At 47.0% G+C, this 22500-nt stretch overlaps 1 protein-coding gene across 2 annotated transcripts in view; it reads left to right on the top strand.

Moving 5' to 3' along the window:
* Window positions 1–22500, top strand: part of LOC123513972 (zinc finger protein 423-like) — a 335357-nt gene that overhangs the window by 83475 nt on the left and 229382 nt on the right. For both annotated transcript variants that reach the window (XM_045271489.1, XM_045271490.1), the window contains one exon: window positions 3119–3163. In XM_045271489.1, the coding sequence (XP_045127424.1) occupies window positions 3119–3163 (45 nt within the window). The remainder of the gene's footprint in view (window positions 1–3118; window positions 3164–22500) is intronic.

Consider the following 22500-nt stretch of genomic DNA (forward strand, 5'->3'; position numbering starts at 1 on the left):
TGTCTCACCATGACTATTTTCAAAGGCCACATACATGATTAGCTGGGTTTTTTTTAAGATCGTTTCTTCAGTTAATAATGTAGATATCTTGTTACTCTGTTACTAGAACTGTAAAGAGCACCCATGAAGACCCGTGTAGCTGCAATAAGAGCCTTCTGAAAGTAGTAGGGATTCAGTGTAAAGAAGTGCTTCAGAATGCGATCCTATAATGAAGATGTGTGACTTATGCCAGTATTCAGAAACGCCTTCCCTCTCACTACGACAGTTTTTTTTTAAGACCATAGAAACAATTAGCAAGGTTTTCAAGATAGTTTCTCCTTTTAATAAACCAGAAATCTTGCCAATCTATCATCAAAACCATAAAAATACCCTTGAAGACACGAGTATCTCCAACTTGAGCCTGTGGAAAGCAGTGATAGTGAGAGAGAGCAAAGTGTTTCAGAATACTGGGGCGATGATGAACTAAAACAGAAAGAGAGAGAGAGAGAGAGAGAGAGAGAGAGAGAGAGAGAGAGAGAGAGAGAGAGAGAGAGAGAGAGAGAGAGAATAGTTATATTTCGTAAAAAGAAAAAAAGTCCCATAGACGAGAGAATTTTCACATAATTTTCGACTCTACTTACTGGAGAAGCGCATGAGATCAGTGTACGGGAAGGCAACGAAGGAACAGCAGGAGAAGAATACCCTCTGTACTCCTCCATGGTTCCTTCCCAAGCTGTCCCTGAAGATGTTCCGCTCTGCCACCCTCTTTGTCAGCAGCAACACAGGCAGAGAGAGAGAGAGAGAGAGAGAGAGAGAGAGAGAGAGAGAGAGAGAGAGAGAGAGAGAGAGAGAGAGAGAGAGAGAGAGAGAGAGAGAGAGAGAGAGAGAGAGAGAGAGAGAGAGAGAGAGAGAGAATAGTGACGGTACTTAACGTGGTAACCCATTTAATTTTCCTGTGGGTGTCTATTTCACTCTCATTCAGCCCTCCTGCCATTATTGACTCGAGTTTCACCTGTTATAGAGCTGTATGTACTCTCTCTCTCTCTCTCTCTCTCTCTCTCTCTCTCTCTCTCTCTTTCCTACGCCTCTCAAACAATGGCCAACGAAAATCACAAACAACCTTCAGTCGATTTATTATAAGCCTTTATTTTACCACCTTCGGCGCCCCCAGACCGCACCACGTGACCTAACGGAGTGACATGATAGGCTTAAGATACACGCAGAACCTGACATGTTGCGATGAGGTGAGAAGTTGAGAACTCTTGAAGCGACGGAAGAGTGAAGTGCGTAAACAAAGAGGACGGTAGTAGTGTTTCTTGAAGTGCGGCATGGAGTGTTGGGAAAAAAGGAGAACGATGCAGGAGTGAAGTGCAGGGTGGAGTGTAATGAAGTTTAGAGAGGAGTGAGCGCGAAGGGGGAGCGGCGAGGGCATCCCCAAGGAGCATTGTGGAAGGGGCGAGACGCAGCAGGGACGGGGCGGAAAGTAGTTTGAAGTGCGCGTTAGGGTTCTTCCTGTTCTGTAAGGAGTGTATTTAGTGCCCCAAGGGAACGCTGAGGAAGCTTGTGATGCCGTGCGCCTCCAATATATCGTAAATGCGTGACTAGCAAGCAGCAGCCAAACACGGTGTCCCTGGAGGAAGGGCAGCGTGAGGGGCGCCGCTGCTGCCAGCTAAACCCCAGCCGCCGCGGGAGTGAACCAATTTTAACTAGGAGGCATTAAATGAGGGAAGGGCGAGGGTGGCGCGGAGGGATTAAAGATGAGAGTGGAAGGGACGGCGGCGGCGGCGGTGGTGGTTAGGCGGGATGACGGGGGAGGCGCGGGAGGAGAGTCGACGGCGGTGGCAGGTGAGGAGGACCCAAGAGTGGCTCATCAGCGAGTCTATTGGCTTGGACGCAGGAACCTGGCGGCGCGGCGGCCCTGGGTGTGAGGGGCCCACGCGGCGGGGAAGGGACGGGCCTTAGCTGGTGGAGGAGTAAAATGGGAAGAGAGGGGAGGGATATGTCCCTTGAGACCCCCCTTCCTGGATCGTCGTCTGGAGCGGTGCCCCCCCAGGGATCTTGTTACACCGGCAGATTACTCAGACGCCTCCCTCAGTGCCAGTGACGTTCGCCCGGTGTCCCTGGGCTGCGGCGCGCTGCTCCCTCGCCCTCCCGCTTTTTGTGAGCGATGCTATCCAGAAAGCTTCACACCAGCCTGAAATGAATATTGAATCACTCACGTGTTTGGATTTACTTTTTTTCCATAATACTTCAAGAGTCCCGGAAGTTGTAGGTAAAAAATTACAATGGAACACTGTGAAACGGAATACGGGATGACGGGGTGTGTGTACCCGAGGCGGCAAAACACCAGTGACGCCCAAACACTCTCCGCCGGCCGCTGCCTTCGAATTACTTGTACTGACACAACGCCAGAATGTGTTCCGACTCGTGCTATAGTCTTCAAGTAGGACATTAATTATTTAAATGGGGGAAAAAAAAGGTATCTTGATGAAAGAAATTATTTTCTTTTAGCTGACAGAAAGATTGTTCAGTCGTGTGCCCTTTGTGTTAGCTGCTCGGGGGGCTCTGGGGTGACAGAGCATGTTCCTCGTGGTGCTTACTCGTCTTCGTTGTCTTCAGGTCATCGCGGTAACCTGAGGCACTGTAAAATTAAGAAGGATGATATCTGGGCCGTATTATTTATTCATTTTTCGTATGAAGGCAGATGCAAGCGAATACTATTGATTGGTGATCCTGTGCTCGCTGGGTCACGGATGAATATTGCTCCATCACCGAGTCTCTTCCTCTTTGGGTTTACGGCCATGGATGATCCTCTCCCTCCCTCCCTCCCTCCCTCCCTCCCTCCCCCAGTGGCAGGAGAGCATCACGCTGCAACACATTTCTGTCCTGTTGTGGCTCCCAGTGCGCGCAGGCACTCCACCCCTGTGCTGTTTGCGTTGATCTGTCCTCACATCGCCCATGCGGAGTGCAAACAGTTTCCCCCATTACACAATGAAAAGCAAACTGTGTGTAGGTTTGGCTCTCTCTCTCCGCCTACACTGTGCTGAGCGTTGCCACGAACTGAATCAGGGTACAATTACAAACTGATTCCGTGTTCCAGTTTAGGGTAAACTAAACGTGTTTTTTCTTTTCTTTCCAGGGGAGCGCTCCGACGACGAGGAGAGCGTGGGATCCCTGGACTCAGGTAAGCGTTCCTTCTATATCTGTGCCATTACTTCTATACGAATACCAATTCGTGCTCATCAGGTCCCTTTCTCCCTCCCTACATATCTCCAACATTCCGTCACCCCCTTACCTCGTCTCATGCTACTCTCATTTTTCTCTTATTCTGTGTCTGGATGACGCCTCGGAGATGGAGTTGTTAGTGCTTGCAAGGCGATGAGTCGGGCCAGGTTGGTGTGCAAAGTCGGTGTGAGGAAAAAAGGAACAGTGTATACTCAGAATTTAAGGGATGACTTTTCGAAACTATGTTATGGTGACACTTTGTATGTTGGGTCAACAGATATGTTTTAGGCCATGGCTTTTTGGAGTATTTACACCAGCCTTTTGTTTGCTGCTGTTATATTCTCTCTCTCTCTCTCTCTCTCTCTCTCTCTCTCTCTCTCTCTCTCTCTCTCTCTCTCTCTCTCTCTCTCTCTCTCTCTCTCTCTCTCTCTCTCTCTCTCTCTCTCTCTCTCTCTCTCTCTCTCTCTCTCTCTCTCTCTCTCTCTCTCTCTCTCTCTCTGAAGTATACGCGTAGTGCTGCTTGTGTACTGTTTTGTGAAAAGGCGAGTCATAGCTGGGTGTGAGGGGGGCGGTGGAGTTTGGGGGGATGGAGTACAAGTGTTGAAGTGGTGGGAGTGACAAGGGTCACCTGGCCGCACCCCACCTGCTCGTAATTACAGCACCGTTCACCTGGGAGTCGCCGAGCACCCGTCGCCTCCGCTTGGGTAATTTCGATTCCTTCCAAGGTAGAAATAACTCTATTAGGAAGTCAGCGGTCGGGTCCTCGGCGTGCGTCCAGACACATTTTTCAACTTTTGTCGCTCGCCGGGGGAGTCCCTGAATTAACACCCCCACCTGCCGCGCCGCCCCTTCGTCACGCCGCCTCTACCGAAATTGCTTGCCGGAGTCCCCCTTGGCCTTATACCTGCGGGTGGGGGCCGCGGTTTAGGCTTCAGTTGAGTTTTGATTGGAGGCAGCTTACCTATTGCCATCCCTAACACTAGTATCGCCGGCCTAGTAACGCTAATCCCGCTTCTTGTTTCCTTGGGTTACACCAGTAGCTTCTCTCTCCGGCAATAAAACACCAAGTAGCGCCTGTACTTTGTCTCCGCGAGCAGTGATTCCTTCAACAGGGGCTCGGGCTATTCACGGACAAGGAGCAGCAGGTCGTTGTCCCGCAAGTCAGCCCCGCCATCTAGCCCTCCAGCTTCCCTGAGAGGTAAAAACAAGGTTATCCCGATGCCTTTTCAGATGCTTATACGTATCGCGTCTCTGGTGATGTTATTTCCCTTCCCATACGTCTCTAAGTTCATGTCGCTCGTGTTCGATTTGTCAATTTTGGTACTCTTGTTCACTGCGCACTTGTCTCCCCGCGACTTACCTTTGGCGCGTAGTAATAAGCAGTATTTTCGAACATTATGACGTCTTGTTTTGAGTGTAAGTTACTGGGATGTCTGATTTTCTTTACGTCTTGTCTTGAATGTAAGTTTTTTTTGTGTGTAAGAGGGGAAAGCCGTTACTAAGATGTTCATTTTTTTTTTTAACGATTCCAGTAACAGTTTAACAATCTGCTTCATCATTGAGAGATTAAAAGGAAAAACATCTCAGAGAACCCAATTAATCATAATGGCCTGCAAACAGTTTGTATGAGAGACAGAAACGGATGGAAATATAGAGCAAGGTGTGGATAGTTGTGAGGGGTGAGAGAGGAAGGCCAGCGTGTACCTGTCAGAGACCTGCAGAACACCTGGAGACGAGAACACACCTTACTCATACACCTTTGTCCTTCACACACACACACACACACACACACACACACACACACACACACACACACACACACACACACACACACACACACACACACACACACACACACACACACACACACACACACACACACACACACACACACACACTAGCTCTCTCTCTCTCTCTCTCTCTCTCTCTCTCTCTCTCTCTCTCTCTCTCTCTCTCTCTCTCTCCGTGTTTGCGTCTATTTTTGTGTTAATCTTTTTCTTCCGTGTTTTCTCCTCCCTTCAAGTTTCCACTTCCTTTCATTCCTCCTCTTCATTCCCCTTCATCCGTTTTCTCTTTTGTCTCTTACTCGTATGTCGTTTCCCACTTTCATTTCTCCTTTCTCTTCTCTCTTCTTTCTCTCTTATTTTGTTTCCATGCATATTTTTTCTTTTCCCTTTATTCCATCTTTGTTTTAATGTCCTCATTATTATTTTTTTTTGTTAAGTCTTCCCTATTTTATCTTTCTCATCTCTTATCTTTTCCTCCTTCCTAACATTTTTCTTATTATTCCATACATTTTCCCTTCTTTTTTCGTTTAATTTATAATCACTCCTTTTGTCTTATCCTGCTTAACTCCTTCCGTGAATCATATCTTCCTATTGCTCTTAATTCTTATTACCTCTAACTTATCTTTTCTAACTCCGTCTTTTCCCTTTGTCTCTTCATCATAAGACAGAGGAAGTGTCATGCGCTGCGGATACTGTTTACTTCTATCTCTTGGTCTCGTCCTCTTCACCACTGCCACGTTGCTCATCTGCTAGTGCCTGCAAATATCTCCGGTGGATAAGTTAGTCTTGAGCTCGTTTAGTGTCACTTCTTTCTTTGTACGTTAATATATTGTTAACTCATGGATGTATGTCCTGTTTGTGTAGATGGAGGTGTGTGTGTGTGTGTGTGTGTGTGTGTGTGTGTGTGTGTGTGTGTGTGTGTGTGTGTGAAGGTGGACGCAGGCAAGCAGACAGGCAGGCGTATCAGGTGGCGGTGAAGGGTGAAGATGGTGGAGTTCGGATATGTCCGGGGCGGTGGAGGTAGTGGTGAGGGGGAGTGGGTCTTGGTGATGATGGGCTGGTGGTACGGTTGAGTGGAAGTGGGTGCTGATAGTAGTAGTAGTGGTGGTGGCGGTGGTTGTGGTGGCGGCGATGGGTTGTTGTGGTGGTGGGGGTTGAGTTGGGGTGGGTGTTGATAGCGGTAGTGGTGGCTTTAGTGGGGTTATGGTGGTGGGGGCCGGTGGGGCGTGTGGTGAGAGTGACCCCGTCGGGCTGCACAATGGCCACGTTGGCCACCTGCGGGGCCGCCTGGTGGGCCACACAAAGCTGGCGGCCGGCAGGGGTGAGGGTGGGGGCCGAGCCACCCGCCACCCGCCGCGCCGCCGCTGGGTTCGGCTTCGCACGAAATTTATTTTTATCCCAGACATAAATCCTTGATATTAGTTGCTTTAATTCTAAGCTGCTAAGAAATTCTATTGGAAACAAAGAGTAACGTTCTGAAATTGTTAAATGTTTTGTGATATTGTTATTAATGTTTGATCATAAGCGTTCCACTTTGCTTTGATGTAAAACACGAGAGAAAAAAAAAGGCGCGCGCGCGCGTGTGTGTGTGTGTGTGTGTGTGTGTGTGTGTGTGTGTGTGTGTGTGTGTGTGTTCAGCTATGCTGGTCCGCTGCGTGCCCTGCGTGAGGCCTGTGTTCCTCTACGCCTACACCCACTCCTACGTTTTGGCATCCGCCCACCCGACGCCTTCACCAGAACATCCCTGTCCCTTCCCTCCATCTGTGCTCGCCTTCAGCGTTCATTCATGTACACCTTTCAACCGGGCCGTCTTGCGCGCGCGCACACACACACACACACACACACACACACACACACACACACACACACACACAGATAGATAGATAGATAGATAGATAGATAGATATTTATTGACCACAAGTGTACATACATAGGTACTGTACACAGCATATTATTTTCATATCACACACACACACACACACACACACACACACACACACACACACACACACACACACACACACACACACACACACACACACACACACACACATACTTTCAGTTTGTTGGAGTTTGTGTTCAAGTCGAGAGTCATCTTTATATACATTTTCCCACACTGCAAAGTTTTCCCGCTGCAGTTGAATAGTCGGAGAAGGGTAGAGAAGTTTTCCATGTACGAATGTGGGAGTGTCTGGCCGAAGAATATCAAGAGCTTCCTAGTAAACTCACTTCATAACCACACGTGACGTAAAATTGAGGTGGAAGTGGCGGAGATTTTTCATTGTACCTTTATCCTCCATTGTGTTGTTGGCGCAAGTCGAGACGTCAAGTTTTCATCATTCACAGCACAACATTTTCGTGTTGGCCGCGATATGAATGAAGCAGTGAGGGGAAGTGAGGCTCTGCTTGCACTTTCACAGCAATGTTAACACCACAGCGGCGGGTGACTGGCCTTGAAATTATGATAAAGGAATCAGGTGTAAAATATATCAACGTATGTGAGAGAGAGAGAGAGAGAGAGAGAGAGAGAGAGAGAGAGAGAGAGAGAGAGAGAGAGAGTATTAGTCATTACTATCCTAACCTAACCTGCCTATCTTCAAATACATGTGAATGCTTGTAAAACTTAAAACATTGCTTAAAAAAAAAAAAAACCGAAGACTGGAAATTTGCGGGGTATTATCGTACAAAATAGCTTCACTTTACCATTATGCAAATCAATGAAGCCACTTATTGGAGGTAAAATTTTAATCGCTATGGCTGAGAGCGGAATTTAATCTAATAATAATCACCACCATCGAAGTGACCAATTTGCTGTGTTCTTTTTCCCCGCTGCCGCCTGGTGTGAGGCTGGCCGGGGCGGGGGATAGGAAATGGAGAGGTGGGGAAGGTGGAGGGGAGAGAGGAGCGGTGAATACACAACATCCTGGTGGGGTAGGGATGACGTCGAGGGGCGGGCGGGGCGGGGCGGAGCGGGGCGGGCCGGGGCGGGTCGGAACGGTGGCACAGGAACTTAAGACTTAGAATCATTGATGTTACCCTTTATGGTCACCTCATCACCACCTCATCACCACCACATCACCACCACATCACCACATCACCATTCCCCTCCTTCACCTCCTACGCCTCCTTCGCCTCCTACAGGGCCGGAAAGAGCAGCTCCCCGCAACACGATTGAAGGTTTGATACAAGCAGGCGTGGTATTACAGGATGGTATCAGGTGTCGGCTGTTTGTTATATGTAGTTGATTGAAAGTGAAGGTTTGTATAGCAGTCAGGACGTGGATCGGAGCTTCTTTCGTAGAGTAAACTTGATTTTTCATTGTTATTGGTGGTTCTGGTGGTAATGCTGACGGTGCTGGTACTACTACTACTACTACTACTACTACTACTACTACTACTACTACTACTACTACTACTACTACTACTACTACTACTACTACTCCTACTACTACTACTGAGAGTAAGTTTTTCACTCTTATGAGTACCATCACCCACAGAACTATAAAAGATTTAGAGAATATACAAAATGTAGTAGTAGTAGTCGTAGTGGTGATAGTAGTAGTAATAGTAGCAGCATCAGCAGCAACGGCACCAGCAATAGCAGTAGTAGTCGCAGGAAAAGGAAAAGGACAAGGAGGAGGAGAGAGAAGAGAAGAAAGAACAGAAGAAGGAAGAGGAAGAAGAGGAAGAGGAGGAGGAAAAAGAAAAAGAAAAAGAAGAGGAGGAGGAGGAGGTGGTGGTGGTACCCTTTTAGTGTCCTTTTTCTCACTCCTTGTCGCCTTCTTCAGGTAGACAAAGTTGGCCAATAAGTATTACTCTCTCACGCTGCTCTCCCCTCTCATATGTTTTCGCTCAGGTCACTCACAGAACCCGCAAGTCTGTCTCCTCACTTCATACCATTTCTAGCCACCCACCTGCTAAGAGAGAGAGAGAGAGAGAGAGAGAGAGAGAGAGAGAGAGAGAGAGAGAGAGAGGAGGAGGAGGGTCTTTTCAGGGCTTAGGGGTTCGGGATGAAAACTTGATGACGCTGGTAACGCTGAAGTGAGTATTAGGTCGCGGTGGCTGTTTTATTAATGCAGACTTGGTGGCTTTTGTTTGGCCGTTTTTAAGAGAGCGACGAAGGAAGGCAAGACGAGGCGAGAGGTGAGAGTGGCTTACGGACGAGTACTGACGCTGGAACTGTTAACCTGCCGAACAGATGCTGGGATTCAAAGATGCTGGGTAGTTATTTTTTTTAAGTGGGAAGATGCTGCACTGTGTTCCTCGTGGTGTGTATTGAGGGATAGGTAGTAGGAGTGATGGGGACAAGGTGAGGTAGGTGGTAATTGGCGACAAGAAGCTCAGGTGTGACTGTGTGTTTGTGTGTTTGAGTGTGTGTGGAGGTGATAGCGGAAGGTTAAAGAAACTCTCCGTTTTCTTTTTTTTCTTTCTTTTTTCTATTCGTCTGTTTCTTTTCTTTTTCATTTTTTTAGGTAGTTTTTTTTTTCTCTCCATTCCTCTTCTTTTTCTTTCTATTGTTTGTTTGTTCGTGTAGGTGTTTTTCACTTATTTGATTCTTTGTTCCATCCTCCCCCTCTCCCTCCTCTCTCTCTCTCTCTCTCTCTCTCTCTCTCTCTCTCTCTCTCTCTCTCTCTCTCTCTCTCTCTCTCTCGTTCTCGCTTGCTCCCTCGCTCACTTTCTCCTTTTCCTCCTTCCTAACGTCCACAATTTCCACCGTCGTGTTTAATTAAGAAATTCAGGTTTTAAAAGACGCTGAATAATCAAGGAGTCTCGTCATTTATTGGTTTATGTATTCAGTAAAAGTATTGCAAAGAAGTACGTAAACTATTTGACGTAATGTTCCGGCTAGCATTACAGGACACTCGTGCAGGCAGAGGAATGAAAAGAAACACAGGGAGACGAGGTGGCGTGTATGCATGAATGATAGTTTGATGAGATTTTAAAGACGGCTTAGGTTTGCATTGTTTATATACTCCTACTGCAACTGATGCTAGTGGTGGTACAATTGTCACTGCTACTACTACTGCTACTACTACTACTGCTACTACTACTACTACTGCTACTACTACTTCTGCTGCTGCTACTGCCACCACTACTGCTGCTACCACCACTGCTGCTGCCACTGCTGCTGCTGCTGCTGCCACTGCTGCTGCTGCTGCTACTGCTGCTACCTGCACCACCACCACCTGCACTGCTGCTGCTACTGCTGCTGCTGCACCACCACCACCACCACCACCACTACTGCTGCTACTGCTGCTGCTGCCACTGCTGCAACTGCACTACAACTACTGCTACTGCTGCACTACTACTACTGCTACTACTGCTACTACTACTACTACTACTACTACTACTACTACTACTACTACTACTACTACTACTACCTCTGCTACTGGTGTTCTGCTGTTGCTGCTGGTACCCAATAAGTAATGTGTGCCAGTGAGAGAGAAAAGCAGCATCCATCATGTAGCATTTAAGTGGCAGGAAATCAGTGTCGTGACTTTCAAATTATGCTCACTACCTCAGCCACCACCACCACCACCACCTTCGCTGCCGCCTCCACCGCCGCCGTCTCCGCCACCACCGCCGTTACCTCCTCTGCCGCCACACTCACTCCCCAAGCTGAGTGTCTCCTTTAGTCCCTCGCTGGCTGGCCGTGGCTGGGCGTCCACGGAGATAAACACCACCACCTTTTCTCTCCCTTAACCTTTGGGATTACCTTTTCCCGTTAGCTTCTGGGGTAAATGAATTAAAAACTTTGGACCTGGTGGTGAAATATTTAACTTTTTCTTTTTTGGAATACGCAAGCGAGGGCCGTCCCCAGCGAGTGGCGGCTCGAGGCAGCCTTGAGGCCGCGGACTGTATGGGTGAATGTTGCGGCGCAGGGAAACTGGGGACCTGTAGGCGTCGGCGGTGGTGTTGGTGATGGCGGTGGCGGTGGTCGTGGTGGTGGTGGTGGTCGTGGTGGTGGTGGTGGTAGCGTCAGAAATGTAAATGGAAAGATGGTGATCATTTTATTGTATTTGGGATGGGCCGCTGCAGTGGGCTCGATGGCTGTCCTCACCTGTGTTGCCGCGGTGCAGGAGACAGGCCGTGGCGGTGGCTGTGTGAGGTGGCAAGTGTGCAGGCCAAAGAGTGACGTACACTGCATCTTGATCATTGCGATACAAAATTACCATTGCGGGAAAGAAATGGATGGTATGAATTCGATGCGACGACAAAATATGTAAGAAAATAAATATAGAAGCCTCGCGCAGGTTACTCTTCATGCAGACTCGTTATTCTCCGCGATGGAGCAAGATGCGTAACAAATTGTGTCTGAGGACGTGCACTGGACTGTGTCACTCTGTAGATTGGTGTAGCCACGCCGCCACGGGGACGCGGCTGACTGTGACTGCTGGGCATGAAGAAAAAATCGCAGCGTTGACTTTCTTTTTCTTCTTTAGGGGGAAACTATGGTAATAATTTTTTCACACGATACACAGACACGCGCGACTCCCTCGGCCTCCAAGGTTTACCCAAGAAAATTTCCTTCCAGCTAAAGTAACACGATTCTTTTGGTACACAGTTATGACGACGATAAAAATTAAAAGCAGTAAGGGACGTAGGAAAAGAATAAAAAAGGAGATAGTTGCATCGTGTACATGTTCTTATGTGAGGGTGTTTTTGTCTCATTTTGTGGCTAGATATTGTTAGGTAAGGTTAGGTAAGGGTAGGTTAGATTGGGTTATGTTAGTCTGGGTTAGGTAAGGTTAGAGGAGGGAGCGAAGAACAGATTAGATAAAGGCAAAGAAAAAAGAAGACACATTGAACACTACACACCTGACACTTAGAGAGAGAGAGAGAGAGAGAGAGAGAGAGAGAGAGAGAGAGAGAGAGAGAGAGAGAATAAAAAGATAATTAATGAAACTGGAAATATGATGAATGAATTAAAACAACAATGTAAGAGATGATAAATGAGGAAGATAAAGACGAATGAGAGGAAAAGGATAGATAAATGTGAAAATTAGTTAGAACAGAAATTAAAATACAGAGAACATAAATATAAACAAAAGTGGAGAAGGAAAAGAAACGGAAGAGAAGATCAAGGAAGGGGATAAAGGGAAATAAGAAGAGAAGGAAGAGGAAGAGGAAGAGGAGAAGAAAGAGGAGGAGGAGGAGGAAGAGGAAGAAGAGGAGGAGGTCAGGTGTCACAGAAGTATGCAAATTTGAACGTGGTTTCCTCCCCTGACCCTTCCAACACAGCGGCCTTCCTCTGATTACTAACGCCGCGGTGCATTAGCTGGCCTGAAAGAATAATATTTTGTGCCGCCCTTGTTGAAATGTGTGTGTCTGTGTGTGTGTGTGTGTGTGTGTGTGTGTGTGTGTGTGTGTGTGTGTGTGTGTGTGTGTCTGTGTAGGGTTGATTGAAATGAGTGGTATGATAAGTAACCGTGACATGTTGTTAGTCGTATAACCGGACGAATCCCTGCAGTATTAAACGAATGTGCGACAGTTTAACGTACGACACGAAGAAACATTTGCCGCTGCTGTGCTCCTGGTGTGTTATTGACGCGGGGTACAGCGGTGACGGAAAGGCCTACCTAGTGTCTGTTTGAGAATATAATCGCCATATTCAGAAACGCTTCCCTTCTCTCATTGCGACCATTTTCAAAGACTACAGAGACAATTAGCCGAGTTCTTAAGAGTACTTTTTTCTATTGATAATGCAAAATACCTGTTAACATGTCACTAGAAATGGAGAAACATCCTTAAAAATCCGTGCCACTTCAACTAGAGCTCTTTGAAAATAGTGAAGGTGCCTCGGGGAAGTGTTTCAGAATATGTGCCTAAATCTGGCAATTGATACGCAACCAAACGTCATTGAAGGGGATTATAAGCGCGGCAAGTAACCAAAACACAAACACGTACACACTGGAATATTCTTTTCACGTAATGCTATAAATTAGTTAAGGTAATGAGTAGGTAAGGCAGTCTGAAGGGAGGAGGTAGTAACTGAACACAAACATTACTCTATTACTTCTCCGGTATCACGTACACACCGGAATGTTTCTTTTACAGAGTTATAAAGTGGTTAAGGTAATAAGTACGTAAGGCAGTGTGGAGTTTGGCCAAGAGTATTTTTGTAGGTGGAATCTGACAATATATTGATTATTTTTCCACTCGTCCTTGGTTTTTTGGCACACCTTCCTGCAAAATTTATCTGTTGCAAATTGCGCATTTTTTTTCGCCAAGTTTCCAGAAAGTTATTAAGGAGAGGGAAGTATAAAATGAACGTCAGATTGTACGGGTTGTCGTGAAGCTCTCAAATTGCATCGAACAGACTCGAGGTATTATTAATGGAGGAAATTATAATGTTTTTCGTGAATCTTGCAGAGCGCGTTAGGAAATACTGGATTAAGGTTGGATGGTTAGTCTAATGATGTGGTTTGCGTGGATTTAAAAAAGACGAGATGATATTAATGCACTATATTATATTGTTTTTTTTTTTTCCGTCGTGAAGCTTGTACGTCTCGCTGGAAAACACTGAAGTAAGGAAGGCCATGCGATCAGTCCAATTATGCAATTTTTGTGGCTTTCAATAATAACGCGAAGTCTGGCGGTACAAATTAATCAGGGAAATTATAAAGATTTTGTAAAATATGCTGCTTTTTCGGAGGAGGGGGCCAGGTGGTGGTGGTGGTGGCGGTGGTAATGGTGGTGGTGGTAGCGGTCGCAGGTGTGGACGCTCTCCGTTCCTTGCCGGTGCTGACAGACTGGCAGCCCTGGTAATCTTCCCTGGCGAGCAGCGAGCAGCTCAGGGACACACTTGCCGCCTCCACTCATTGCACACTGTTACTTATTTACATTTATCCTTGATGCTGGGTTGCCTCTACGGTCAATACACACACACACACACACACACACACACACACACACACACACACACACACACACACACACACACACACACACACACACACACACACACACACACACACACACACACAATTAAACCAGTGACTTTATCCCGCTATCTATTCCATTTCTGCCAGCTCCACATCCCTCCACCACATGTTTACTCATTCAGAAGAGACTCATTGAACATCCTTACCAACATTCTCACTCCATGTACACCTCTTTTCCCTTATTATTCTCTCGCACGTGTCTCTCATATATTTTTTTTTCTGTGTCCACTCTTGTCCGTCGTATTGTCTCTTCTGTTGTCCTTTTGCAGTTCTCATCTTCGCATCCCTTCAATTTTTTGCTTGCATCCTTTCTTACGTTCGCATCTTTCTTGCAGTCTTTCATTCATATCCCTTTGCTTTACTCTACAACTCAAAATATTCTTCATACCTTTATTGCAACAAATTCACCTCAACTTTCCTGGAATCTCCTTTGACTTTTATATTCTGTCTCTTCCACTAGTAGCTATTGTGCAGGACCGTCATACAAAACAGCCTAGGTATGCTAACTGTTTGTCTTCCTTTGTGTATTCATCTTCCATTTTATTTGTATCAAGCTCCCAGCACTCCTTACCTCCTCCATTCATTCCTACCTTTAGTATTCCCGCTCCTTGCACCTGCCTCACACCGCCACACACTAGTGCCGTTCCCGTCACCCTCACGACTTAGACCTTCCCGGTACGTCGTCGGAGCAGTGCGTAATTATCCAGCACGCACCGAGACGCGGCCTATCGTCAGCGTGTGATTGTATGTCATCTTTTGTAATGATGATTTGTTGAGGAGCGTGGCTGACGGGCGGTGATGAGACGGAGGGAGGGTAGGAAGGTGCCGTGGTGGAATTGGTGGTGCGTTAGGTGAGGTGACCGCCGTAGTTGTGGTGGTGGTGGTGGTGGTGGCAGCGGAGGACAATGAATGGTGACAGAAATTAGGGCGCTGATGGCCTGTTGTCGATGAGATAACGTGGCGCCCTCTCGTCCTCTCTATTCTCCCTTCCTGCTCTATCTTCTTACATTTCTTCGCTCCTCTGTCCTCTATCTCATCTTTGCTGTCCTTATCTTCGCCCTCTCTCTTTCTCTCTCTCTCTCTCTCTCTCTCTCTCTCTCTCTCTCTCTCTCTCTCTCTCTCTCTCTCTCTCTCTCTCTCTCTCTCTCTCTCTCTCTCTCTCTCTCTCTCTCTCTCTCTCTCTCTCACATCAGTTTCACTCCTCAAAACTCCTGTTCCTCACTCAACTTAACTTTTATCAACACCTTTTCAATTTTTCACCCTACTTTTCTTCTAACTCCTATCTACTTTACCATGAACATCCTCCTTTTCTTTCCGTACTCCTCTCAACTCCTTCTCTCCCACTGATCCTTCTCCTTTCACCTCCTCTGGCTTGCACTACGACCCTCCCCAGTGACCATGACCCTCAGTGTTCTGCCCTTAGTGATACTGTGAACTGGTGAACTTGAGGACTTGTGCATCTCTCGTATCACTCCCTCATCTCCCCCAATGCCCGGCGAGACGCTGATGGTAAGGGAGGAATGAGTGTGAACTTCCGCTGGGCTTCTGCAGGTGTTCAGGTGGCGCGTCTCGTCCCTGCACCTGTCGCGGCGTGGGCATCCAGGCTTGAAGGTTCTCCGGTTGTGTATTGCTTGATCCCTGCAATGTATAATTTCCGGTGCATTGAGTAAGTCTTATCGTGGTGATGTTGTACGTAATATTTTTATCTCTTTGTGGGGGAGAGAGATGGAAGGTGAAGCTAAGAATAGTAATAATAACTGGATTTGCTGAGTTAAAGAATTCTGCAGTGTGTTTTGAAAGGTGTATCTGTGTGTGTGTGTGTGTGTGTGTGTGTGTGTGTGTGTGTGTGTGTGTGTGTGTGTGTGTGTGTGTGTGTGTGTGTGTGTGTGTGTGTGTGTGTGTGTGTGTGTGTGTGTGTGTGTGTGTGTGTGTGTGTGTGTGTGTAAGAAGTGACCTGAGGCGGGGGTGCAGGTTTTACTGGGGGGAAAGTGCCTAGAGGAAATTCCAGTAGGAGGTGATAATGATGTAATAGCAAGCCTTAAAAGGAAACATTAGAGATTAGTTTAATGTTTTTGTATTGTATATAAGTGTATGTTTGTATGTGTGTGTGTGTGTGTGTGTGTGTGTGTGTGTGTGTGTGTGTGTGTGTGTGTGTGTATGTCTGTGTGTGTACTTATATAGCACGGTCGAGTGGTTCCATTATTCTGGTTTGACAAGAAAATTATAGGTTCCTGCAAGGACAAAAAAATAGAAAGACTAGAACCTGACTCCCGTCCTCTGCTCTAAAATGATCCTCCGTACAGTCCATCACACCAGGCTAGGGCGTGAGTCGCACCCAAGTGTGTGGTGTGTAGTGTGTGAAATAAATCTTTCTCATTTATTTATCCACCTCGACTGCAGGATATAAAAACGTAATAGAACACCATCATAATCCCTTCTACTACCCACAGGCTCCCCTTAACCCCCGGACTCAGTGACAAGCTGCACTATATAAGAATCAAATGTGTTAGCAAATGGGTCATGACTAGAAGGTGTCACGTGGCCACACTTTGACCTCTTGACCTTGACTTTTCATCTCGACACCACACCTGCAGCCTTCCCGCTCTCTGCTGCAAATTTCCCTCCTTCGTATTGTGACCCTTTGCTCTTTGACAATTTTTTTTTTTTTTTTTTTTTATTTCCACGTCCAAGAGAGACAGACCAAAGGGGGGAAAAAGAAAGCCCACGCAACATATCACTACTCAAAAGTCAGTAGTGGAATGAAAAGTTTTATTAATTTAAAGTATTACGAGTGTTTCCATCAATTACTTATACTCTGACCACCTACTCTTTTCATGTACAATTATCAACACCTTTTTTTCTTTTTCTATTTTTCTTTCTTTTTTTCTTTTTTTTTTTAGTATCTGTGACTCGTGAGTGGACGCCCTCAGCCCCTCTCGACTCCACCATGACAGTTCAATTTCATATTTACATCTTTGATTTCGCCACGCTGCGCTTTCATGTTGAGGGTTTGGAGGAGTGTGAAGGTCAGACTGATAGTGGTGGAGTGGAGGAATTAGAGCAGTGGAAGGTGATGCTGATAGTGATAATATTAAGGTGATAGAATACGAGTACAACCATGACACCTCGAGTCTTCACACCTGGACGGATTCTGTGACCTGCACGTACTGGAGTGATGATATCTCGTCCCTCTAGGTGTGGCTCGTGGAGTTTTATAATAGCTGTTTTGTTTTTTCACCTAAATAAAGATTCATGTTTCTCTCCTGGCGGCCGCGGGGAGCCAGGTAGTTGTGTTTTCGCGATGAAGTGTTGGTGGTTCTCGCTCCTCTTCGTAAAAGTGTAAAAAGGCCACTAATTCTTGATCTTAGGAATGGTGGAAATACCGCGCGCTCTGTACCTCGTCAATATTTTGCCGCGTGAGCTTGTCGGTGTTTATTTTTTCGTGGGCTGGGCGTGGTGTTTCTTTGGCTTTGGTGAAAACTTTACTGTTGTCCTGTGGTCTCCTCTGTGGCACTTAGTAATTTCCAATCTTCTTTTCAGTGTTGGTTAAATTTGGAGTCGCAGATGAACGCACAATATTTTTCCCCAGAGAGTGATGACTTTTGAATGATGGCGCTAAGGTCGTGAACCTCTTATAGCAATGAAGATGAAGCGCCTTGCAGTAGTGCGGTGGCTGCGTGCTGTGTGTTTGAATCTTGGCATGGTAATTCCCCTCGCTTGTTCCTGTGCGTGAACCGCCACCCACCCTGACACAACCCCTGCCCTCCCAATGGCATTTAGGCACGCGTGGTGCTTTTGGGCGTAACTGAGGTGCCGGAAAGTTGTAGTTATGCAACAGTGCCTCGGTTATTGCATTGCACACTGAGGAGGAGGAGGAGGAGGAGGAGAGTGAGAGAAGGGAAGAAAAAAGTCTTGGTCCTTCAGGTTAACAGTAAGCACTTCTGATTCCGACTTTGCCTTTATGTTTCAGCGTTTACAGTTCAGGCGTAAATCAATCAAACCAGTAGTGAACCTTTGACCGGCGTCCTAGGGGAGCCTGTGAAAGCCTTTGTGCTGACTGGGGAGCGGACCCAGGGTGCAGACTGCGGCTCAGAGCCACACCTGTGCGCGCCTTGTGATGGTGTGTCGTTTCTTATGCCGCAGAAGCCCAGGTCTGGCAGTAAAAACCTTTTGAAAGAATCCGTTGCTGAAAAGGATCCTTAAAAACCCCGTCAAAATGGCCATTCAGAGTTGGGTTTTCTCAGATTCTCTGGAGCACATACGAGGAACAGCAGCCGAGTATTTTGTCTCAACTTTCGACTCTGCTTCACTTCATTTCGTAATATTGTTTATTTTTGCATATTTATGACGCTTCTCAGTTCATAAAGAATTAAAGCATTTTATCGAGAAAAACTCAAACACAACTCAGATATTTAGTAAAAATATTGAACGCCAAAAACAGGAACAGTAGTATTCTCCCATATATATATATATATATATATATATATATATATATATATATATATATATATATATATATATATATATATATATATATATATATATATATATATATATATATATATATATATATATATATATATATATATATATATATATATATATATATATATATATATATATATATATAGAGAGAGAGAGAGAGAGATAGATAGATAGATAGATAGATAGATAGATAGATAGATAGATAGATAGATAGATAGATATTCTTTTTTTTTTTCTCACCGGTTCGTGGCCTCGTTGTCCTGGTGCGCTTCCCTTCGTGCGCCCTTCCTTGTGCCTGTCTTCCTCGTGTACTTTTCATTTCTCTATTTTTTCTCTCTGGTCCCAGAGCCACTCCGCCACCGCCTCTTCCTCTTCTCTCTTCTCCCGGGTGACGCAACGCTGCCTTCCTCTTCCTTTTCTTAGTTTTGTTCTTCATTTTTTTTCTTATCGTGGTCTCCTACTTGGCCGTCACCTCACGGCTCCAGTGTTTGTCGCACCTCTGCGTTTCTCCGTCACTTTCTCTTTCTCCCTTCAGCGACAAGGCTCCCTGTATATCCATTTTGCCTTTCTCGCTCCTCCTCCGTCTCGTCTTCTTCCTTCTTTTCCTCCTTCTCTTTTCTGATCCCAGTGGAAGGCCTCGTCGGCTCACGGTCGCCAGAGAGTTCACCTTCTACGTGTTCCTTGGCGCGGCATCCCTAGAGGCTGGAGTCCACCTTCGGAAGAGGATTTGGCTACCCTAGGGGATCTCAAAGCAAAGTTGCCACTGTGGCCAAATAAGACTTTGGCAGCGGATTTCTGAGGCTCTACCTGATGGTGGTCGACGGCTAATGTATACATGTGTTTGAGGTGGCGCGTGCTGAGGGGCCGGGGCTGGGTGTGGTGCAGGGGAGTCCGCCGCTGGTAATAAATGAAAGGCAAGGAAGGAAAGAAGGAAAGAAGAAAGACAAGAATGAGGGAGGAATGTTAAAAGAGAAAAAAAAGAAATACGGGTTTCAGCGAAGTGTAAAAGAGGAGAAGAAGGTGCAAGAGGAAGCGAGTGATAATGACGAGTATTGTGGAGTTTTGAGGACGGGAAATGTGTCTGTGTGATCTCAAGGCCAGCTGGACGAAAAGGAAAGAAAAATAAATGTTATTTTACTGAATCGTCGCTATGATGGCGGAGGAAGAAAAGAAAAAAAGAAAAATGTGGACGGATAATTTTTGACAATATATGAAAAGTGAATGAAGAAAAATCACACAGATAGTCATTAATAAATTAAAATATTATGACTAAATAACAAAGGAAAAAGGTAAAGAAAACTCATACATAGAATAAAAAAAAGGAATAAGGAGCAGAAATAGTCACCATATGGGAAAAAGATAAAGAAAGCAAGGACGGAACATCAGAGAGAATTTTTTGTACACAGTGACGAAGAGAGAAACCTAAATCACTTTCCCTATCGGCGCTGTGTGTGAGGAGAAGGGACGGACGGACGGATGGGGACGTGTCGACGGGAGGCGTGGGGGCGTTGAGGCGTGGAGGGCGTCGCCGCTAGAGGTCCCGTGTTGCAAGACGTACCGAGGCGCCCTGAGAGTGTCTGGCTCCCGGCAAGGCCATATTGGCGTGGTAATGTGATACAGGTCTGAGTGAATATCAATATTGGTAAGAGTCCCCGCGGTGTCTTCAGAGTCTCCTGCTTGACGCTTTCTAAGTTTTATGTGGTAACTGAGGCCCAGCTGTCACCCTCCTCTCCCCTCCCGCCTTCTCTTCCTCCTTCTCTTTGCACCTTTCTCTCTCTCTCTCTCTCTCTCTCTCTCTCTCTCTCTCTCTCTCTCTCTCTCTCTCTCTCTCTCTCTCTCTCTCTCTCTCTCTCTCTCCTTGTCCTTAACCTCCTCTATGCAAGCCTTTCATTCTCACAGTCACCCGCGTCAGCCATGCACCCACCTCACATCCTTCTCGACCTTCATTCCTCCGTCACCTGTCACCCCTCACCTCCCACGAGCACCCTTCACTGTCTCGCGTCCTGAACCAAGCGAGACTTTCTGTGGGTCACGCAGCAGAAGGCACCGGTGAGTCGAGGGCATCCCATGCCTTCGGAGACTCCTTCCCAATCCCCTTGCGTAACACCTTTGCCGAGGCTGCCTGTTGTTCGCAGCGCCCAGAGTGTTTTCATGGTGAAGCTCCGCATCGACTTGGCCTCATGGGAGCGTCTTCCTCCAGCATCCTTGCAGTGAGGCGTGCTAGATGCTGCTGGTGGTTAGTGGAGGTCAAGTGGAAGGTGGTGGAGGATCTAGGGGATGGTGGAGGGCTAGTGCAAGTCCAGAAGAGGAGGATGAAGGTGGTAAAAGTCTGAAAGGGAACAATAAGGGTGCTTGGTGGTCCTGGACTGATAGCCGTTCGTGGGGGATGGCAGAGGATTGCTGGCATGCTGGCAGAGGGCGGGTGAAGGGCGGGAAGGGGACAGGACGGTAGTGGAGAGCGGCAGCTGCGCGGGAGTCGTCGGACCTTCGCTGAGGCGACCAAGCGGTTGAGGGAAGAACATAATTTGAGTTGACTTGTCAGGTGTTTGACGAGAAAATGTGACTTTATCATCGCCGTTACTTAATTATGTCTCGCCCGACTCGATTATTAGATGAGCACGAGTGCGGCAAGTGTGACTAATGCAGGACGTCGCTGGCCCTCGCTCTCCCCCTCCCAACCTGGACCAACCCGAAAGCAGCCGTCCCTCAGGGCAGCGTGGCAGTGGCAGCGACGGACCCAAACAGAAGAAAAGTGTGACTGTGGAACATAAAAGACACGGAAAATGTGACTTCCCCCTCCTGCAGGCTGCCAGCGCGCCCTCGCCACCCCGGAACACGCGCTCCATCCTCGTGGACGCCTCCGAGGAGTGGAGTAGGCCCTCTTAACTCTCCACAGCGGTAGTTGAGTGGGTACCGTCGTCCTCAAGAGTTAGTTTGTCGCGCGGCGTCTCTGTGGCTGTGACCTCTGACGTGAGTGAGATGAAACTGAGTTAAGCAAGACTAAAGAGAAAGCACGAGTCTGGAGAACTGCGTGTGTCGAGGGAGAGAGAACAGATCAATTACCTTATTTGTGGGTTTTACTCCGCTTAATGGATCTTTGTTCCCTGTAGACCGAGATGTCACTTTGCGACTCATCAAGACGTAATGGGAACTTTTTCATGTAGTGTATGTAAGGGACGGTAAGGGGGATGTGTACGTGCGTTTGTGTGTGTCCTAATATTTGCAGTGTTTAGATTCACCAGCATATTTGTATTCAACCCATTTTGTTGCAGGACGTTCTGGTTTGCTCCCCGCACCTCCCTGAGTCTTGGCGGCGGCAGGTTGGGGAGAAGTGGAGGGCAGGTTGTGAGTTGGGGTTCGGGAGGATATAGATTCGAAGGCAGACGTTGAGGGTTCGAATCTGAGAGTGTCACGGGAATGGGTGTTGTCTCTGAGGGTGAGGGACAGCCATTAGCCGCCGTGCGTCATCCGTCAGTGTGTCACGTCAGCGCCTGGACACTCGCTGCCTAATGGATTCCCGCTCTTCATGTCCACGAGAAACAGACTTTTTTCCTGGATTCCTCTGACTTTATGGTGTAGGGAGCTGAGGCACATCCTGGGGAGCGGTGAGCATCGCCCCGCTGTTTTGTGGAGTGCTGTTGTGGCTTTACTTCAACACTACATAAAGAGAGGAAAATCAGACACATAAATTGAATTAAGAAGAAATAAAACTTACATATATGAAGAACAGATAGAACAACAATAAAAAAAAACAAGCCTTTATAATATGAACGAGATGGTAACGGAGTCTCAGTAAGAGGAATATAAGTAGCTATCCGCGGAATTCTTGGTTTCTCACGCAAGGATAAATGGATCAGAACATTCAATTAAAAGCAGCGATCCCCGCCGCCTGGCAGCTTGGTGGAAGCCTAGCCAATCCTGTGTAAAACAGAGATCAAGCGAAGCAAGAGAAGCCATTTCCCAGAGAACCGGAGAGGCAGGAGCGATGGAGCTGGCGCAGCACAGGGAGTTAATCGCTAGAATCAGGGTCGGCCGCGTCAGCCTGGGTATGTGGCCCTTGGGTGCCCTATGTCACGCCTT

Source organism: Portunus trituberculatus, chromosome 37 (genome assembly GCF_017591435.1).
Source record: "Portunus trituberculatus isolate SZX2019 chromosome 37, ASM1759143v1, whole genome shotgun sequence".
NCBI lineage: Eukaryota > Metazoa > Arthropoda > Malacostraca > Decapoda > Portunidae > Portunus > Portunus trituberculatus.